At 44.9% G+C, this 22,633-nt stretch overlaps 1 protein-coding gene across 2 annotated transcripts in view; it reads left to right on the top strand.

Annotated features, from left to right (window-relative positions):
• LOC115121362 (ras-specific guanine nucleotide-releasing factor 2-like) overlaps positions 1 to 11,563 on the top strand; it is a 61,434-nt gene extending 49,871 nt beyond the window's left edge. Inside the window, exons 19-26 of one of the 2 annotated variants that reach the window (XM_065007501.1) lie at positions 1,239 to 1,299; positions 1,820 to 1,915; positions 7,679 to 7,782; positions 7,864 to 7,948; positions 8,108 to 8,385; positions 8,517 to 8,634; positions 8,715 to 8,783; positions 8,888 to 11,563. In XM_065007501.1, the coding sequence (XP_064863573.1) occupies positions 1,239 to 1,299; positions 1,820 to 1,915; positions 7,679 to 7,782; positions 7,864 to 7,948; positions 8,108 to 8,385; positions 8,517 to 8,634; positions 8,715 to 8,783; positions 8,888 to 8,983 (907 nt within the window). In that variant the 3' untranslated portion in view covers positions 8,984 to 11,563. The remainder of the gene's footprint in view (positions 1 to 1,238; positions 1,300 to 1,819; positions 1,916 to 7,678; positions 7,783 to 7,863; positions 7,949 to 8,107; positions 8,386 to 8,516; positions 8,635 to 8,714; positions 8,784 to 8,887) is intronic. The other variant, XM_065007502.1, reaches the window with a different exon arrangement.
• The last annotated feature ends 11,070 nt before the right edge of the window (positions 11,564 to 22,633 follow it).

Raw genomic sequence — 22,633 nt, forward strand, 5'->3', positions numbered from 1 at the left:
TGGTCACAGACAGCTGATGTGTCGTGCATTGAAGTCCACAAACAAAGGGAAAAGGTGAGAGGAGGAGAGCGCATAGAGGCAAGAAGGAATACAACGTGGCTGCTTTGAAAGTGAACTGTGTTTACACGTAATATGGGGTGTATTCATTCCGCCAATTCTGTTGAAAAAAATTCTTAAACGGAAGCAAGTGAAACAGGGATGAAAATACCTGAATTTGTCCAATAGAAACTCTTGTTTGCAATTGTTGGACTAACGATTACACCCTAGATAAGCTAAATGCAGGCAAGAGTGTGCAAGGCGGTATTGAATGTGTCACTGTCTGGTCACCTCAAATGTTTCTCTTGCACCTATGTTGTAAACTTTCATTCATAGTCTAGGTTGTAGCAACCTCATGATGGGTATAGGGAAACATTTGAGTATCATGTAGTAGCCTAAACCTATCAATGTTACATTGAACTGGGTGAATGGAATATGAATGACAGTCCAATATATGAATGACAGTCCAATACAATCCAATATGCTATATTGGAAATAAGGCCATGCTCATGAAAAAAAAAATCATCCTCCCTAATCTTAAACAGCACTGACCGCAACTGGCACATGCACATGCTAAAGAATTTGTTCCCAACCAGGGGTACTAGGACCCCTGGGGGTACTTGGCCTATCCACATGGAGTACTTGAGAAGACTCACAAGACCATAGGCAGACTGGTCAAATCCACATGAATGGGTACTTCCAGGGTACTCCAGGCAGAGCAAAATGTAGTTGGTGGTTCAGTAACCGAAAAAGGATGGGAACCACTGTGCTAAAGTACATACACACACACACATGCTAACACACACATTTGTTTTACTATCCTTGTGGACCAAACAATTGATTCCCATTCAAAATCCAATTTTTCCTTACACCTAAACCTAAACCTAACTCCTTTTTATTTTACTAGGCAAGTCAGTTAAGAACAAATTCTTATTTTCAATGACGGCCTAGGAACAGTGGGTTAACTGCCTGTTCAGGGGCAGAACGACAGATTTGTACCTTGTCAGCTCGGGGATTTGAACTAGCAACCTTCTAACCACTAGGCTACCCTCCTAACCATAACTCTTAACCCTAATTGTAACCCTAAGCCTAAAATAGCCTTTTTCTTTGTGGAGACCGGCAAAATGGTCCCCATAAGGATAGCAAAACCATACCCCCCCTCCACTATTATATTTATTAATGAGACTCTGCTTGTCCCTCAGTGCCCTTTCTCAAGATGATCAAGATGATGCTCAACTTAAGATAGAAGACATCCTACAGATGGTAAGTATGGTTCAATCACACACATAAATACTATCTAGATTAGATGCTAAGCCGTTTAATTTACAGGGATGTAGTGGTAAAACTATGTTGAGTCAGTAAATAAATGGTGATGTAATTTGGAATGCTGAGAAGTCCACTGCTCCACTTCATCCTGGTAAGACGTGGTCTAGGGACGTTGTCTCGATATAGTCTGTGTGAAAAGGTTGTCTCCGTAAGGAATCAGAACAAATCAGTTGTATTGGTGTGTATTGTGGTGGAGCCTGTCCCCTGAATACCCAACTAATACATTATTTCAAATACTTTAGAATGCATTTAGAAGTATTTGAGGTGAGCTTTATTCAAACACTGAACAAAATATAAATGCAAGATCACACGGACAAAAAGCTTATTTCTCTCAAATTATGTGCACAAATTTGCTTACGTCCCTGTTAGTGAGCATTTCTCCTTTTCCAAGATAATCCATTCACCTGACAGGTGTTGCATATCAAGAAGCTGATTAAACAGCATTGTCATTACACAGGTGCAGCTTGTGCTGGGGAGAGTAAAAGGCCACTCTGAAATGTGCAGTTATGTTTCACTATATTGGATCACTCCGCGGCGGAGGGATACATCCGAGGTGAGGTTTTACAGATTTTCTCCCGTTTACACCTGTGTCATGGCTGGAGTCTACCCCTATATATAGGCCCCATGGCCGCGTTCTATTTCATTTTCTCGGGGGACGTCCGTATGGTTTGAGGTACAGACTTTCTGAAGTTCGCTTGGTAAGTCACTGGTAAGTGTAATATCTTGCGTGGAAGTTTACTCACTGGCTGTTTGCAGCCTGGAACAGCTGGCCACACGGCCAGCCCCTCCTCTTGAGTGATCTGTATCTTCCGCCCGTGGTTTGTCGTACTTGTGTTTCGTTAGCGTTACACTATGACTGTGTGCATCCATTAGTATAGAGGCTCTTGCTGCCACAAACTGTAATTTACCTGACACAACTTGCCCACTAGCTTGTTCTATGTGTGTGTTGTGAATTGCTTTAACATGCTGCTTGGTTCTCTGCTAATTACCCTGCAGGGTTTTTTCTTCTTCTTTCCCCTGCAGAGTGTAAGATTATAGTGATGGGCTTTCCACTATGTTGAGACATTACTTTGGAGTTCCTTAATGGAGTTACTCCATCATATGGTGTTGTTTTTACTGCTTGGATATTAAACCGGCTAGGTAATATTGCAGTTGGCGGAAAACAAAAAAACGAATAAATCAAATCCATTAACTGGTTGCTGTTTTTTTGTCTGTCTGTTTTTCCCACACGAGTCGTCCCTGTTTTTTGCAGAGGTACTGGATAATTTATCCCTCACCGTGTTCCTATTCCTCCAAGCAGGTCACGACATAAGCTTTCCCAGGGCGTCTGACCCCTGCTCCGTGGCCTTGTTGACTTGGCTGAGCTCATGGCCTCCCTATGTGACAGGTGTGATGGTGGCATCACCCTGGGGATCTATCTGCATACCTTGTGAATGCACTGCCTGGGTTTGAGCCACGCGGAGAGGGCGGTGGAGCCCCTACTGGATGCCTGTTTTGTGTGGTGTTCTCAGAACGCCTGCGCCTGGCGTGATTGGAGGCCAGGCTCAGGCTGGGGACAAGCTCCCTCCCTCGGGAGTGGTGCGCCAACAAGCTGTTAGTTCCTCTACTGGGCCCAATACCCCTCCCAGGAAGCGTGACCGGAGCCGCCGCAAGCAGAGCCCATCTGCTGCCAGTCCTGGATGGGGGGTTTATAGCTTTGATGGCAACGACAGCTGTTATCTGTTGGCCAGTGATAAGCTGTTCCTGGGGGACAATGCTGGCACTGTTCAACACCGTGAGCGGGGCTACCAGGCCATCAGAAGCCGACAGCGGGGCTTCATCGCCCCCAGTTGCTCTAGAGGTTATGAGTAACCTACTCACTCGGGTAGCCACTGCACTGGACATCAAACTGATGGACAGTAATGACTCTCCATCTGTCCCCATCTCTGCTGAGTTCCGCGAGGCCTTTCAGGAGAGCTGGGCCTCTGCCAGGGGGTGCTTCCAACTCACAGCAGAGACTGGACCATGGAGTTATGTTGCGGGCGCAGAGTCACTCGGCTTCTGGGAGTACCCGACCATGGACAACATGATAGCTGCCATGGTCCTCCCGGGCGGGTAGATTATAGTATGAAACCCGCGACTGAAGCCGGGACACCCCAGAGTCTTTGATCCGGACTTGAAAGCCATATATGGGTCCCTCTGCTCTCTTGGTCGCCTTACTAACGCAGCCATGCTGCTGCAGGCCTCCCTGCAGACTCTGTTGCACCGGCTGCAGGAGGGTACAGAAGTGTTCCTCTGGGAAGTGAAGTGTCTTGCCTGCTTTCCATGCTCCAGAGAAATTTGGCCCGCACCAACGTACGGGCCATGGTGCGGGTGGTTACCTCCTGGCTCCAGCTCTGGCTGGCCCAATCCCGTCTGCCAGCTGCTCTCCAGAGCACATTTGCCACTCTCCCCATCACCCCAGGGCTGACGTTTGGCCCAGGGGTTGATGACATTCTGGAGCAGACCGATAAGGTTCGTAGGGACCGGGAGACCGTGAGACGGTTCATGCCGCCTCCTCAGGCCCCGGGATCAAGGCAGACGGACCGTCGCCACCCACATCTAACCTAATGACGGTGGGGCCTCTCTCCTGCCCCATCGCATGGTGCTGAGGGACGACAGCAGTGAGGGGCACAGTGTGCGGTTGAGCAACAACCTGTCAACCGTCGCCGCCATAGGGACGTGCTTGGGGGACCAGAGGTGAGGCAGGCCCCAGCAGGCCCCTTGACACACCCTTCAGCTTCTCACGGACTCAGTAAAGTAGGAGGAGGGTGTGGAGTCCCCCTGGGTGATATCCACAATGCTCCAGGGGTACCGACTCTAATTCCGGTGCCTGCCCCCGTCCTTCAGGGGCTTTCGTGTCACCAACCCTGGGTCTGGAGATCTCCTCACTGATCGAGACATCAGAACGGCTGGAGTCCCCCTGGGTGATATCCACAATGCTCCAGGGGTACCGACTCTAATTCCGGTGCCTGCCCCCGTCCTTCAGGGGCTTTCGTGTCACCAACCCTGGGTCTGGAGATCTCCTCACTGATCGAGACATCAGAACGGCTGGAGTCCCCTGGGTGATATCCACAATGCTCCAGGGGTACCGACTCTAATTCCGGTGCCTGCCCCGTCCTTCAGGGGCTTTCGTGTCACCAACCCTGGGTCTGGAGATCTCCTCACTGATCGAGACATCAGAACGGCTGGAGTCCCCCTGGGTGATATCCACAATGCTCCAGGGGTACCGACTCTAATTCCGGTGCCTGCCCCCGTCCTTCAGGGGCTTTCGTGTCACCAACCCTGGGTCTGGAGATCTCCTCACTGATCGAGACATCAGAACGGCTGGAGTCCCCCTGGGTGATATCCACAATGCTCCAGGGGTACCGACTCTAATTCCGGTGCCTGCCCCCGTCCTTCAGGGGCTTTCGTGTCACCAACCCTGGGTCTGGAGATCTCCTCACTGATCGAGACATCAGAACGGCTGGAGTCCCCCTGGGTGATATCCACAATGCTCCAGGGGTACCGACTCTAATTCCGGTGCCTTGCCCCCGTCCTTCAGGGGCTTTCGTGTCACCACGGTGGCCGACCCCTGAAGAAAACCCTGGGTCTGGAGATCTCCTCACTCCTGGACAAGGGTGCCATCCGCAGGATCGAGACATCAGAACGGCTAGGTGGGTTCTACTCCACTTATTTTGTAGTCCCAAAAAGAGACGGAGGGTTTCGACCGATTCTGGACCTCAGTGGGTACTTGAAGGTACTGAGGTTCCACATGCTGTCCCCAGCCTGTGTGTTGCAGGCCGTGTCCAGGCACCAGTGGTTTGTGATGCTGGACCCGAGGGATGCATACTTCCATGTTCCTGTTCACCCAGCTCATTGGCAGTACTTCCGATTCACTTTCGAAGGGACAGCTTACAAATTCATGGTTCTTCCATTCGGCCTCTCCTTGGTACCCCACACTTTCACAAAGTGCATGGACACTGTCCTGGCACCTCTCACGTCCCGAGGATTGTTGATCCTCAATTACCTGGATGATTGGCTGATTTGTGCCCCGACCAGAACCCAGGTCCTGTCAGACAGAGACATGTTCCTGACCCACATCGACAGGCTGGGCTTTACTGTAAACGCCAAGAAGAGTTGTCTGACACCCACCCAGAAGGTGGCCTTCATTGGCATGGAACTGGACTCAGTCTTCACGAGAGCACGCCTGCCCACCAGAAGGGTTCAGGCGATCTTATCTTGCCTTGACCACTTTCGGCAGGGGCGGGTGTTATCCCCACCTGTTGGGCTTGCTGACGGCGACCTCCCACCGGCAAGCACCTGAAGCACCACCATAACTGCCAGCTGCGGGTGACTGCACAGTGCCTCAGGGCATTATTGAGGTGGCGCTGTTGCTCCTTTCTCTCAGGTGGGGTGGAGATGCTGAGGATATGTCACCGGGAGCTGGTCAGCACAGATGCCTCCCAGATTGGCTGGGGGGGTGTGACCAAGGGCAGGTCGGCCATCGGCTGTTGGCTACCCCCTTGGAGCGGCAGGCTCATCAATACACTAGAGCTTCGAGCTGTAATGCTGGCCCTGCTGTCTTTCCTTCCACATTTGAAGGGAATACATGTCCTGGTGAGAACGGACAACACCACAGTGGTGGCTTACATCAACCATCAGGGTGGACTGAGGTGTCCCACCTCCTCCATCTTATGGCACGGGAGTTCCTTCTCTGGGGTCAGGGATGTCTAGCAACTCTACACGCAGTGCACGTACCTGGGTTCCTGAATGTGGCAGCAGATATGCTCTCAAGGGAGGTTCCACCACCTTGGGACAGGAGCCTACATCGTCAGGTGGTGCAGCACCTGTGGGACAAGTTTGGGAGTGCGCAGGTGGACATGTTTTCCTCCCTGGACAATGCACACTGCCCCCTGTGGTACTCCATGTCAGAGCCACCAGGGCTTCTGGGCTTGAATGATCTGGCTCACGGTTGGCCAGGGCTGGAGCTTTACGCATTTCCCCCTTTTCCGCTGATACAGGCTGTGCTGGACATATTGCTGTCTCAGGCTGGGGGAACTCTGTGGCATCTGAGACCATACCGCCTCAGTTTTTGGGCTTGGCCGCTGAACGGCACCAACGGCTGCCTAGGTGGAGCGGACACGGTCAGTGAGAACAACAGACCAGCTCTTTGTATGCTATGGTGAGGGAGTCCTGGGGGCTGAGCTGTCAAAGCAGAGGCTCTCTCACTGGATCGTGGCTGGAAGGCCAGTGCTGGGATCTATGGTGGCACATTCAACACGAGGTGTGGCTGCGTCCTGGGCTCTACTGAGAGGAGTTCCCCTCGCTGATATCTGTGCTGCGGCCAGCTGGGCTTCCTCTTGAACCTTTGCTAGGTACTATCGGGTGAATGTGGCACCTCCCTCTGCGGTTAGGTCAGCGCATCAAAAATGATGTAGAGAACGTGTGTTACGGCCATGGGGTTTATATATATATAAATATATATATATATATATATATAGAGGCGGACCCCAGCCATGACACAGGTGGACACGGGAGTAAATCTGTAAATCCTCACCTCAGATGTATCCCTATGCCGTGGAGTGATACCCATATATTGGAGTGGTCCATATAGCTCACATAACCATGGTTACGTACCTAACCTTTGTTTTGTCACACAACACAATGCCACAGATGTCTCAAGTTTTGAGGGAACATGCAATTGGCATGCTGACTGCAGGAATGTCCACCAGAGCTGTTGCCAGATAATTTAATGTTAATTTATTGTATGGACAGGCAAAACTATGGACAATGAACACAATTGCATTTTATCGATGGCAATTATAATGCACAAAATACCGTGATGAGATCCTGAGGCCCATTGTGAGGCCCATTTTTTTAAGGTATCTGTGACCAACAGATCTATTCCCAGTCATGTGAAATCCATAGATTAGGGCCTCTTGAATTTATTTCAATTGACACATTTCCTCATATGAACTGTAACTCAGTAAAATCTTTGAAATTGTTGCATGTTGCCTTTATATTTTTGTTCAGTATAGATTGGAGTTGCACTTTTGAGAACTCCATTGCTTCTATTTTACAGGGAAAATAAATCAAGCTCAGCTTATATACTGTAAAGTATTTGACATGCACCATGTGCAGCAACATGTCAACCAGGTGTTATCCCCTGTAGAACCACATTAGTCCACTGTGTCCTTGTGTATATTAGCTGTCAACAAGCCCAGAGTATACAGTTCATAGTGGAGAGAGTATAGACATGGAATACTGTTTGTGGCACTTTGAAAATATATCAACCAATTGAATATTGGTTTAACAGACGGAGTGTCCCAAAGCAGAGTGTTTTGATTCTCTGTCTGCGATGGAGCTGGCTGAACAGATCACCCTGCTAGACCATATTGTGTTCAGGAGCATCCCTTACGAGTGAGTGTATATTCTACATCAGAGAATAGTATTGTTGTGCTGTTGTTTTTGCATAATTGTGGTGTGTTCTGTGTCCACCAGAGAGTTTCTGGGCCAGGGCTGGATGAAGCTGGACAAGTTGGAGAGAACTCCATACATCATGAAGACCAGTCAGCACTTTAATGATGTAAGATTTAAAACAGATCTATACTCTATAGCTCTATACCAGACAGCACTTCAGATCTAAACTCATATCTTAACATATCTCTTTATCCCGTCTTTTCTTTAACTCTGCCTCTTTCCCACCCCCCATTTCTCTCACCTCCTCTGTTTTGTCCTGCTCTAGATGAGTAACCTGGTAGCGTCTCAGATCATCGCCCATACAGACGTGGGCTCCAGGGCGAACTCCATAGAGAAGTGGTTGGCTGTGGCTGGTATCTGTCGCTGCCTCAACAACTATAATGGAGTTCTGGAGATCACCTCAGCTCTCAACCGCAGCGCCATCTACAGGCTGAAGAAGACATGGGCCAAAGTCTGCAAACAGACCAAGTCACTGATGAGCAGGCTACAGAAGACCGTGTCATCAGAAGGCCGATTCAAGAACCTGAGAGAAACCCTAAAAAAGTAAGGAGGGAAAAAGGGTGAAAGTGTGTCTCTGGGGATTTACTCCTAGATTATCACTAAGGACTTTGTGATAAGTTAGGAAAAGCATGAACATTATGTGAATATTGATTGATGGATTGATGTATGTGCAGCTGCAACCCTCCATGTGTGCCCTACCTGGGGATGTATCTGACTGACTTGGCCTTCATCGAAGAGGCAACACCCAACTTCACTGAGGAGGGACTTGTCAACTTCTCCAAGATGAGGATGGTAAACACACACACACACACAGTCAATCACTTTGCCTGTATCTCTCTCATTTTGTCTCATGTCTCTTGTCTCTGTTCCAGATGTCTCACATCATCAGAGAGATCCGTCAGTTCCAGGGTGCGCCCTACAGGATAGAGCACCAAGCCAAGGTAACACACACTACACAGTCGATCAATGGAGTTGTTTTTTGTCACATGTGCCGAATAAATCAGGTGTAGACTTTACCATTAAATGCTTACTTACTCTCTCCCAGGTTACTCAGTTCCTGCTGGATAGGACTCTGGTGATGGACGAAGACACTTTGTATGAGCTGTCCCTTAAGATTGAACCCCGCCTCCTTCCTAGCTAAACACAAAGAAACACCACACAGTTGGTTTCACTCCAGCTGGCACTTAGTATTTAGTATTCTTATTATCATCAGCTTGGTAACCATGGAACCGATGGACGGGAGAGCCCTGAGAGTCACCTGGTTTAGGGTTCTTGTTACTTTAGCAGCATTGCCAATGAACAACTCATGTGAAGACGTGCCTTGCTTGTAAATATCAAGATGCTGTAATACACTGTATTAGTGTAGTGATAACTGTTATAATGATGATCTTGCATACATTTCAATGTAACATATAATAATGTATGCCATTTAACAGATGCTTTTATCCAAAGCAGCTTACAGTCATGCGTGCATACATTTTAAGTATGGGTGGTCCCAGGAATCAAACCCACTGTCCTGGCGTTGCTAACATCATGCTCTACCAACTGAGCTACAGAGGATTCACATTGAAGAAGACTGAACCCAGTTAGATTTAGGTTTGGCTGTACCTGTGACTTCGAGAGGGAGAAGTTTAGCTGGCCAGACTAATGGCAGCTGTGGGAAGAGACTAGTGAGGAGGGACAGTGGCTGTCTTTATATTGTCCTCTACTGGTGAACTAGTGGAAGGTCAGCCTCATATCTTAAAGTGATTGTGAGCATTCCCCAAAAGACTTTTCAAATCAAATGTTATTGGTCATATACACGTATTTAGCAGATGTTATTTGCAGGTGTAGCGAAATGCTTGTGCTTCTAGTTCCGACAGCAATATATAACAAGTAATATCTAACAATTTCACAACAAATACCTAATACACACAGTAAAGGAATGGAATTAAGGGTATATAAATATATGGACGAGCAATGTCAGAGCAGCATAGACTAAGATACAGTAGACAGTATAGAATTAAGCAATAAGGCCCGAGGAGGTGTGGTATATGGCCAATATACCACGGCTATGGGCTGTTCTTATGCACTACGCATCGCAGAGTGCCTGGACACAGCCCTTAGCCGTGGTATATTAGCAATATACCACAAACCACTGAGGTGGCTTATTGCTATTATAAACTGTTTACAAATGTAATTAGAACAGTCAAAATAAATGGTTTGTCATACCCGTGGTATACGGTCTGATATACCACGGCTGTCAGCCAATCAGCATTCAGGGCTCGAACCACCCAGTTTATAATACAGTATTGTCACGCCTCCACCTGCTCCCCTCCCTGATGCTCGAGAGAGCCAGGCTCCCCATCATTACGCACACCTGTCACCATCATTACGTGTGTCCGCGCAATATTGGACTCACCTGGACTCCTTCACTTTGTTGATTGCCACTTTTATATCTGTCTGTTCCTCAGTTTGTTCCCTGTGTCAGCATTATTGTCTCTATGTTTTCCCTGTCCATACGCTGTCCTTGTTTGTTTCTTGTCAGTTGTTTATTAAATGTTCACTCCCTGTACTTGCTTCTCGTCTCCCAGCGTCTGTCCTTACAGAATGCTAACACCCCAATTTGAAGCATCAGGGAGTATTATTATAGTTTTTTTCTGGTGACGTCGGGTCCAGGTGCCGTTGCCGGAGGAACCGGGAATGCCTCAGCTGGTTTGTTGGGCTCCCATGCCTTAGCTGGCTCGAGAGGTTTCCTTGCTTTATTTGGCTTGGCAGGCTCTCACACCATGTCATGCCTTGGCCGCCTCATCAGGCTCCAGAGCCTTGGCCGGCCCAGGTGGGACTCCCCCTCCCTGGCACTCGAGGGTGCCAGGCTGCTCATCATTACGCACACCTGTCACCATCATTACACACTTCAGCGCAATATTGGCCTCACCTGGACTCCTTCACTTTGTTGATTGCCTCCTCTATATGTCTTTTCCTGAGTTTGTTCCCGGTGTCAGCATTCATATTGTTTTGTTTTCCCTGTCCTGACGCTGTCCGTGTTTGTTTCATGTCCGTTATTTATTGAATGTTCACTCCCTGTTCACTCCCTTCTCGTCTCACAGCGTTGGTCCTTACAAGTATATACATATGAGATGATTAATGCAAGGTCTGAAAACATTATTAAAGTGACTAGAGTTCCATTTATTAAAGTGGCTATTGATTTCAAGTCGTGTATGTAGGCAGCAGCCTCTCTGTGCTAGTGATGGCTATTTAACAGTCTGATGGCCTTTAGATTGAAGCTGTTTTTCAGTCTCAGTCTCAGCTTTGATGCACCTGTACTGACCTTGCCTTCTAGATGATAGCGGGTGAACAGCCACTTTTCTCAACCTTGTAATGTGTAATATACAGTAACTTATTCTCCTCAGAGCCAAACAATATAGAGAATATACATGTATATGGCTCCACTACTCCCAGTCTTTACCCAAATTGCAGTTTCAGCAATGTTTATTTCAAACATCTCTGTTTTGGAGATGACAAGATTCAGATTATGTTCTTGGGTAAAGGGATTTGAGCCAAACAATTTCTCACTTCTAGTGTGAAGTACAGTCTTTAAAGTTACTAACAGCTTTTGTCTGAATATTTATGTTGTAGTTTATCTTTGGATGTGTTTATGTATTAGTATTTGTTTGATTGTTATCTGATTACTTGTTCCAACAGTATTATTAAAATAACTGCACTATTGATTTGTAAAGTATGTCAATAGATTTGTTTTACTTATTTGAATTTGTATTTGCTTTTGGCCATATTTTCCAAAGGGGGGGGGGGGGTTACAGGTACAAAAAGAACAATTAAAGAAATGTATCCAAAAATAACCCCAACCCATTCCTCATTCCCCATCCACCACCCCACATCCTCCTCCCCACCCGGAAACCATGCCCCCACCACGCCTAATTTTGGAATGTTCTCAAACCAGTACTGTCCATAATATCAGTAAAGGTACAGATTCTACATTTGGACCAGTAGGGGGATGCAAAAGGCTGCCCTACAGATCGCAAGACATTATTGTGAAATTATGGTGTAGGGGCATGCCATTTTGATTCCCAGTTACATTGTTATTACATTTTGCTCCAAGTAGAAATTATTAGTGCAATAAAAGGACAGAAGCGTAGTTGACATTATTTAAGGGATGTACAGGGCATTCAGAAAGTATTCAGAACCCTTCACTTTTTCCACATTTTGTTACGTTACAGCCTTATTCTACAATGGATTCAATAGTTTTTTTCCCCACATCTACACACAATATCCCATAATGACAAAGCAAAAACGGGTTTTCAGACATTTTTCAAAACAGAAATTATAATTTGCTTAAGTATTTAGACCCTTTTATTCAGTACTTTGTTGAAGCACCTTTGCAAGCGATTACAGCCTTGAGTCTTCTTGGATATGACGCTACTGTCAGTGTCGTGTGTATAGGTGGCAGGGAAGTCAGGCGCAGGAAAATCAAACTGAGTGTAATGGAGTTATTTAATAACAATAAACGAAACATAACTCCAAAACTAAATATAACAATAAACAAAGTGGGTACGAGGACCCGTCGCGCACCAATACAAAAATAACACAACACTGAATAACAAACAATCTCTGACAAAGACATGAGGGGAAACAGAGGGTTAAATACACAACAGGTAATGAATGGGATTGAAACCAGGTGTGTAGGAAGACAAGACAAAACCAATGGAAAATGAAAAATGGATCAATGATGGCTAGAAGACCGGTGACGTCGACCGCCGAGCATCGCCCGAACAAGGAGAGGCTTCAACTTCAGTAGAAGTTGTGACAGCTACATGCTTGGCACACCTGTATTTGGGGAGTTTCTCCCATTCTTCTCTGCAGATCCTCTCAAGCTCTATCAGGTTAGATGGGGAGTGTTGCTGCACAGCTATTGTCAGGTTTCTCTAGAGATGTTAGATTGGGTTCTGGGCTTTGGCTGGGCCACTCAAGGACATTCAGAAACTTGTCCCAAAGCCACTCCTGCGTTCTCTTGGCTATGTGCTTAGGGTCTTTGTCCTGTTGGAAGGTGAACCTTCGCCCCAGTCTGAGGTCCTGAGCGCACAGGAGCGGTGCCTGGTTTCCTCCAGACGTGACACTTGGCATTCAGGCCGCAGAGATGGTTGTCTTTCTGGAAGGTAGGTTCTCCCACCTCTACAGAGGAAGTCTGGAGCTCTGTCAGTGACCATCGGGTTCTTGGTCATCCCCCTAAGGAAGGCCTTTCTCCCCAGATTGCTCAGTTTGGCTGGGTGGCCAGCTCTAGGAAGAGTCTTTGTGATTCCAAACTTCTTCCATTTAAGAATGATGGAGACCACTGTGTTCTTGGGGACCTTTAATGTGGGGGACATGTTTTGGTACCCTTCCCCAGATCTATGCCTCGACACAATCCTGTCTCGGAGCTCTACGGACAATTCCTTCGACCTCATGGATTGGTTTTTGCTCTGACATGCACTTTCAACTGTGACACGTTATATAGACAGGTGTGTGCCTTTTCAAATCATGTCCAATCAATTGAATTTACCACAGGTGAACTCCAATCAAGTTGTAAAAACACCTCAAGGATGATCAATGGAAACAGGATGCACCTGAACTCAATTTCCAGTCTCATAGTAAAGGGTCTGAATACTTATGTAAATAACGGAGCAAAGCAGATATTTCCTGTTATAGCTATGGCTGAGGGATTGGTATATAGTATTTTAATCATATTAATGAAATTGGAGCCGATTCCCATATGTTCCAAGACAGACCAGCGGTATGACCATTCTAGACTATGAAAAGCTTTTCCTACATCGAGAGCTAATACAGCTCAATGAGCTGTTGTTTCTGATGAAGCATCTAAGATATGTAATATTTGCAGGAGGTTATCCGAGGATAAAACATTTTTAACAAACCCGCTTTGGTAAGTGTGAAAAATGTGGGTACGTAAGTCTTGAAAAGGATGCCTAAATGTGTGCAAACAGTTTAATATCTGTGTTTATCAAAGATAGCGGGCAATAGTGAGAACACTGGGTGGCATCCTTACCTTTTATTTCATTAAAGCAACATTTGTGCTGTATTTACATCTCCCAAATGAGCCTTTGTGAACAGCTGTATTTATCATTTAGAGCAATAATGGACCTAATTGATTCCAAAATGTTAAATGGACGTTAGTAGGATACCATCCCATCCAGGTGATTTGTATTCATGCTATCCAATGCCCTTTTGAGTTCTTTGAGAGAGATTTGGGCTCCCAGCGAGATGGCTTCCTCTGTTGAGAGAAGAGGAGTTCTTAATTCGGTTAGAAAGGACTTAGTCTGTGGATTTACAATCAGAAGAGTATCGTTCTTTATAGAAGCAGGAGAATATTTGATTAATTTGGTTTCTGATAGTAATTCCCCTGTTTCAGATTCAATAGTTGCTATACACTGAGTGTACAAAACATTAAGGACACCTTACTAATATTGTTCCCTTTTTTCCCTTCAATGCTTCCCACAGTTGTGTTAAGTTGGTTGGATGTCTTTTGGGTGGTGGACCATTCTTGATACACACAGGAAACTGTTGAGCATGAAAAACCTTTGCTCTGCAGTTCTTGACTCAAACCCTTGTGCCTGGCACCTAGTACCAAACCCTGTTCAAAGACACTTAAATATTTTGTCTTGCCCATTCACCCTCTGAATGGTTGACTCTTACTCGATGGATGACTAATTCTGCTCTCTGTCTTATCAATAAATTAAGTTATGTTTTGACTTTGGAAAGAGTAATAGCTACCTGGTCCGAAAATAGTGTTTGTTGAGACCGCTCTAACACAGTTAACAACATTTCCAAATCTGATATTTTCTTTGTGATTTAGATGCAAATTCAGTTTCTTTTTTTATATATATATATTTAAACTTTGGTGGCATCCCATAGAATCTGGATGTCATCGACTGAATTTTTATTGATCATTATAAATTCATTTAGTTCAATTTCAATTCACAGAATGTAGGATTTTGTCGTTATGAAATTTTGAAACGCCATCTTGTGGCTCTTTTAGGAGATTCTGACATTTGACGTTGGCAATAGTAAGCATGTCGACTTTCGATTTTCTTAATTAAAGGAAATAGAGATGTAAATAATAGTATGAAATCGATTTGTGAGAATGATTTATGCCTGTTTGAGTAGAAAGTGTATTCTTTTGCTTTAGGATTATGTGCCCGCCAGGCATCAATGAGGTTGTAATCAGAGAGTATATGCTGGAGAGCCTTGGTAGTGTGTAGATCATAGTTGGTTTTATTAGATTTGTCACGCATGTCCAAAATGGCATTCATGTCTGTCCCAATAACCAGATGCAATTGACTTAATTCTAACAATATGCTGTTCAGAGAATCAAAAAACCATAGCATCATATGAATTTGGAGCATGCACACTAATAAAGGCCATTTTCTTTCCATTGTGGATATATTTAAGGAAAGTGATACTGCCTTCTTGATCTTTGCTGCCTTTACCCAAGATGGTAATTTTGAGTTTCTTATGTATCATTATGATAATACCTTTAGCTTTGTTTGGGGCTGAAGAAAAAGCAGCCAGTTTGTAAAAATGGTTCTCTATTCTATGTGAGTTCTTTTGGAGCAGGTGTGTTTCTTTGAACATTGCTATATCATGTTTTTTTTGCTAGGATATCAAGACAGCTGGAACGTTTAATAGGAGAGTTTAGGCCTTTCAAATTCCAAGAGAGAATAGCTAGCTTTGCCATTGTTTAAAAAAAATAAGAATGAAACCCAGCCATTGGTCATTCCCCACCCAGAACCCCCCTGTGAACCATTCCCCATCCCTCTAGGCCTCTTCCCTATGTCATTACATTTGACATATTATTCATTTAGACCAAACCAAACTAGAGACATAAAAAGCTCTCTAAGGTCAGGGCGTGACAGTACCCCCCCCCGAACCTATAGGGGAGGGTCTAGGTGGGCATCTATCCGAGGTGACGGCTCTGGTGCGGGACGTAGACCCCGCTCCACCTCTGGCTTGGCCCACTTTGGTGGCACCTCTAGTGCGGGGACCCTCGCCTCAAGCCCCGGACTGGGGACCCTCGCTGCGGGCCCCGGACTGGGCACCCTCGTTGCGGGCCCCGGACTTGGCACCCTCGTTGCGGGCCCCGGACTTGGCACCCTCGTTGCGGGCCCCGGACTTGGCACCCTCGTTGCGGGCCCCGGACTTGAGGGCGTCGCTGGAGGCTCCGGACTGTAGGGCGTTGCTGGAGGCTCCGGACTGTAGGGCGTCGCTGGAGGGAGGAGACGCAGAGACAACCTGGTGCGTGGGGCTGCCGCAGGGCCCACCAGGCTGGGGAGACCTACAGGAGGCCTGGTCCTTAGAGGAGGCACAGGATAAACCGGGCTGTGGGGGAGCACTGGAGATCTAGTGCTTGACACTTGCACATCTCCACTTGGCTGAATGCCCACTTTAGTCTGGCACGGGCGGAGCGCAGGCATAGGATGCACTGAGCAGTCACAGCGCACCGGAGACAGTGCGCAGAGCTGGCGCAGGATACCCTGGGCCGAAACGGCGCACCGGAGACCAAGCGAGCTGAGCTTCCACAATCTGCCCTGGCTGGATGCCCACTCTAGCATGGCACTTGCAGAGGGCTGGCATATAGCGCACCGGGCTATGAGCGCGCACAGGTATAACACGGTGCCTGACCAGTACCACGCTCCTTCCGGTAAGCACGGGGAGTTGGCTCAGGTCTATAGCCTGACTCCGCAAATCTCCCCGTGTCCCACCCCCCAAAAAGATTTTTATTAAAACTGAACACTAGAACAAAGCAAGAAACGACAACGAACAGTTCTGTCAGGTGCAGAAACACATAACAGAAAAAACCTACCCACAAAACACAGGTGGGAAACGGCTACCTAAGTATGGTTCCCAATCAGAGACAACGATAGACAGCTGTCCCTGATTGAGAACCATACCCGGCCAAAACAAAGAAATACAAAACATAGAAAAATGAACATAGAATGCCCACCCAAATCACACCCTGACCAAACCAAACTAGAGACATAAAAAGCTCTCTAAGGTCAGGGTGTGACACTTACCTATGCAATCTCTTAAACAGCATATTTTTTAAATAAAGTAAAACATTAAATAAGTAACCATTTACCCCTTCAGACCTTGCTGACTAATGAAGAAAAAACGAGCAAAGGGGAAAAAAAGTTGGCTAAATATAACAACAGAATTGCAAGCCTAAACAGTCAAACAGGATGGCTGTATCATTAGTGTCACGTTCTGACCTTTATTCCTTTGTTTTGTCTTTATTTAGTATGGTCAGGACGTGAGTTGGGGTGGGCAGTCTATGTTAGTTTTCTATATTTTCTATTTCTGTGTTTGGCCTGATATGGTTCTCAATCAGAGGCAGCTGTATATCGTTGTCCCTGATTGAGAACCATATTTAGGTAGCCTGTTTTCCTTTGTGTTTTGTGGGTGGTTATTTTCAGTCTTTGTGTGTCTGCACCAGATATAACTGTTTCGGTTGTCACTTTGTATTTTTGAAGTGTTCAGTTGTTTATTAAAAAGATGAACACTAACCACGCTGAGCTTTGGTACTCTCTTTCTTCCACCCAAGACAGCCTTTACAATTAGCAATATGATATCAATTACCCTAACCATAATGTACCCTCAACACCTGCTCGCTCCATGACCTAGACTGGCCAGGTGAATCCAGGTGAAAGCTATGATCCCTTAATTATGTCACTTGTTAAATCCACTTCAATCAGTGTAGATGAAGGGGAGGAGACAGATTAAGGAAGGATTTTTAAGCCTTGAGACAATTGAGGCATGGATTATGAATGTGTGCCATTCAGAGATAAAAGATTTAAGTGCCTTTGAACGGGGTATAGTAGTAGGTGACAGATGCACCGTTCTGAGTGTGTCAACAACTGCAATGCTGCTGGGCTTTTCACACTCAACAGTTTCCTGTGTGTATCAAGAATGGTCAACCTCCCAAAGGACATCCAGCCAACTTGACACAACTTGACACAACTGTGGGAAGCATTGGAGTGAACATGGGCCAGCATCCATGTGGAACGCTTTCGACACCTTATACAGTCCGTGCCCCTGCGATTTGAGGCTGTTTTGAAGGGGGAAAGGGGTGCAATGTTTTATACACTCAGTGTATATCATAACAAAATCATACACTCAAGTTAGGCTGATACATTTTGATACCATACCTATTTTATTGAACTGATTACATAGTCCTTTATATCTGAAGGATACAAACTCAGTGGCAGTGCCTTGGGGATCTTCAACACAGAATGGGGTGCACCTCAATACTAGGAAGGTATTTCTAATGTTTTGTACACTCAACGTTTGTGCTCTGTGCTATGTACAATTTTTTTTAACGGGTATGTGTCTATAATCCAGATATTCACAATAATTAATACATTTTAACTTTTTTATTATTAAAGAGGTAAATGTTTCTTTCCTTGCAGTGTTGTTCTTCAGATCATGTTTTTGTTGTGAAGCTTATTGGCTGAGAGCAGTAACAGAACCACCTTTCAGACTGCTTCGTTTTTCTACAGTCCTGAATGGCAGGAATCTTTCTCACATCCTGATACATTCTATAGCCCTGCTTTTATACATGACCATGTACTTTGTTATGAAACCTGATGTTTTACCGCAGTATTTTTCCATGCATTTCCTTAGAGAATGTACATATTTCCATGCATGGGATCATTTCCACGCAAAGTTTGAGATTTATCAGTATGAAGCTTATTAGTGTGCGTAAATGTACGCACAGCCATGACCATGCATACGCACAGTGCCAAGTTATGGAATAAGCGAACTGCTTGGGGAAAATAAATGTTGAACATTTGTGAAATTGTGAGGGTAATAATTAAATTATTTTTCCATCTCATTGTATTTCGATTGTGAATTCATGCAGCATATCTTAACATGCTTTATAATTTGGCCATATCAATCCATTTGTTACGATAATCAATAAAGTACAATAATTTGTTAAATTAGAGGCACATGTGAAAGTGAAACCGTTGAGATACTATTTTAAAAACGGAGATAATGGTAAATCATGATGATCTTGCTCAGTTGGAAGATTTGGCACACGCTGCATTTCACAGAGAGACGTTTTTAGAGACAGATGGGACTTTTTCTGCAGAAAGTACGATTGGCTCATCAGATATCGTTTCCAAAAAACAATCTTATAGGATTTTTGCGTGGATTTAGGACCTACTTTAAAAAGGCAAACGTATACCATTCCGGTGCACATCCAAGTGCTATCCATCCTCGGGTATTTTGCAACGGTCCCTTTTCAGCAGGAACTTTCCGATTGGCATCTCATAGCAAAACGAACAGTAACGAATACAATTTCCATACACCATCGCACAACAGCTTGAAGTCAAGAGGGATTTATTTGCCATGATGCGATCAATGGGTTCTCAAATACGAACGAGCAATAGACGGCACACACAAAGCCATAAAACCCTCATCCCAAAACGATTTAAATTAAGTGAAAAGTAAAGGCTTCCACTCTTTATGTGCAGTTGAGGTTATGTGATGCGCAAAATACGTTGCTGAATGTGGTTGCACTGTGGTCAGGTGAAACGCACGAATCGTTCATTCTGCAATACAGAAATGTTGGCATATACGCATACAGGAGGGAGCTGTTGAGGGTGGCTGGCTTATTGATGAGTGTTGCCTACTAAAATGTTCCTAAAGATCCTCTCTTTGTAGCTATGTTTATATTTCTACTGGTCAAGCCACAACTCAAATCAGTCTATGACACTAGGACCTCTATTTCAGTCTCGATTTATTTAGTTGCGAGGTTGAGACAGATGGGATTTTTTCTACAGAAGGTATAGATTGGCTCATTAGATATTGTTTCCCAAAACAAATCCTATAGGATCTTTGCTTAAGATCTACCATTCCAACTGGTCTCAGAGCATTTTTCATTATTCTGTAGGTAAATCCGAGTCACTCCATTTATACTGAACAAAAAAATAAATGCAACTTGTAAAGTGTTGGTCCCATGTTTCATGAGATGAAATAAAAGATCCCAGAAATGTTCCATACACACAAAAAGCTTATTTCTCTTAAATGTTGGGCACATATTTGCTTACATCCCTGTTAGTCAGCATTTTAGCCTTTGTCAAGATAATCCATCCACCTGACAGGTGTAGCATATCAAGATGATTAAACAGAATGATCATTACACAAGGTGCACCTTGTGCTCGGGACAATAAAAGGCCACTCTAAAATGTGCAGTTTTGTCACACAACACAATGCCACAGATGACTCAAGTCTTCAGGGAGCGTGCAATTGTCATGATGACTGCAGGAATATCCACCAGAGCTGTCGCCAGATAATTTCATGTTAATTTCTCTACCATGAGCCAATGTCATTTTAGAGAATTTGGCTGTACGCCAAACCGGCCTCACAACCGCAGACCATGTGTAACTACACCAGCCCAGGACCTCCACATCCGGCTTCTTCCCCTGAGGGATCGTCTGTGACCAGCCACCCGGATAGCTGATTAAACTGAGGAGTATTTTTGTCTGTGATAAAGCCCTTTTGTGTGGAGAAACTCATTCTGATTGGCTGGGTCTGGCTCCCCAGTGGTAGGGCCTGGCTCCAAAGTGGGTGGGCCTATGGTTTTCCTGACCCACCCATGGTTGCATCACTGCCCAGTCATGTGAAATCCATAAATTAGGGTATAATTTATTTATTTAAATTGACAGATTTCCTTATGTAACTCAGTAAAATCGTTGAAATTGCTGAAATTTATTGTTAGCTAACATAATAAGTAGTTACAAAGTAGCTAAGAAGTAGTAAGTAGTTGAAAAGTTGCCAATTAGCTAAAATGCTAAAGTTGTCTGTGATGAGATTTAACCTCACAACCTTTGGGTTGCTAGAAATTTGCGTTATATGCCCATCCATCTGCCACAGTCATTTTTGTTTTGCCTGAAGTAAAATTCTGTCTCATGTAACCATAACAAACATAATATACTGAAACATACTAATTTGAGTGTCTGACTCCCGGATTTGCTTGTACTATGTTATGTCTAGTCTATGAGACCGGGCTGGCCAATCCTGTTCACATCCAAGTGCTGTCCACCCTGGGGTTTTTGGTAAAGGGCACTTTTCAATGGGACCTTGCCTACATCTCACAGCCCTCGATGAGACAATGTTTTGGATGCAAACATCAGCAAAACGAACAGTAACGCATGCAATTTCCATACACCATCGCACAACAGGTTGAAATCGAGAGGGATTTCTTTGCCATGATGCCATCAATGGGTTCCCAAATATGAACGGAGCAATAGACAGCACACACATAGTCACAAAGAACCATCCCAAAATGATTTCAACTATGTGAACAGAAAAGGTTCCGCTCTTAATCTGCAAGTAATAGGTTGTGATGTGCAAAGACGCTGCTGAATGTGGAGGAAAGGTGGAATGCATTACTCGTTAATTCTGCAGAACAGCAATGTTCGCCTATACGCCTACAGGAGGGAGCTATTGAGGATGGATGGCTTATTTGTGATTTGTGAGTGTTGCCTACTAATTTTAAGCATATTTGACATTGTTAAAGCACCTTGAATTGTCCTAATAGCCCTCTCTTTGTAGAGGTGGTTTTATTTTTACTGGTCAAGCCACAACTGAGATAGCCAAATAAAACATTTTGGTTGTACTCAATCTCTGACACCAGCACATATTTCTGTCTTGTAGTTTTTTTGGTTGCGATGTTGTATTTCATGGTACAGCGTTGTATATTCCGCGCGGGCTTTATTAAAGGGATGATTTTGACCATTAATGGTCTCAATTTGGTCTCAATTGGTCAATATTGCATAGAAACAATTCTAAAATACTACTTATGAACGGAATTTAGAATGTTCGTAGGCATAAAAAAAAGTATGATATATCAAATCATTTTAAAAGGCTAATTGATCATTTTGCAATTTTGTTAGCACAGCTGAAAACTGTTGTCCTGATTAAAGAAGCAATAAAACCGACCTTCTTTAGACTAGTTGAGTATCTGGAGCATCAGCATTTGTGGGTTTGATTACAGGCTCAAAATGGCCAGAAACAAATCACTTTTTTTCTGAAACTCATCAGTCTATTTTTGTTCTGAGAAATGAAGGCTATTCCATGCGAGAAATTGCCAAGAAACTGAAGATCTCATACAATGCTGTGTACTACTGCCTTCACAGAACAGCGCAAACTGGCTCTAACCGGAATAGAAAGAGGAGTTGGAGGCCCCGGTGCACAACTGAGCAAGAGGACAAGTACATGAGAGTGTCTAGTTTGAGAAACAGACGCTTCACAAGTCCTCAACTGGCAGCTTCATTAAATAGAGTACCCCCAAAACACCAGTCTCAACGTCAACAGTGAAGAGACGACTCCCGGATGCTGGCCTTTTAGGTAGAGTTTCAAAGAAAAAGCCAAATCTCTGTCTAGTGTCTGTTCTTTTGCCCATCTTAATCTTTTATTTTTATTGGCCAGTCTGAGATATGGCTTTTTCTTTGCAATTCTGCCTAGAAGGCCAACATCCCGGAGTGGCCTCTACACTGTTGAAAACAAGAACATTTCGAAGTGACCCCAAACCTTTGAACGGTAGTGTATGTTATGGTTCAATCTTAGTTTTCCTTATCTCCACTGTGACCTTCTGTACCTTCTGTGGCCCTGTGGAATGTCCATGTTGATCCTCTTGGTCCATCCACCTGTCTTTGTTAGTCAGGCCTGACCTCTTCATCCCATAGTTTATTCCAGTTATTTATTTTAATATGACTGAAGATGCAGAAGTTTATGCCAG

This window comes from Oncorhynchus nerka, linkage group LG22 (genome assembly GCF_034236695.1).
Source record: "Oncorhynchus nerka isolate Pitt River linkage group LG22, Oner_Uvic_2.0, whole genome shotgun sequence".
NCBI lineage: Eukaryota > Metazoa > Chordata > Actinopteri > Salmoniformes > Salmonidae > Oncorhynchus > Oncorhynchus nerka.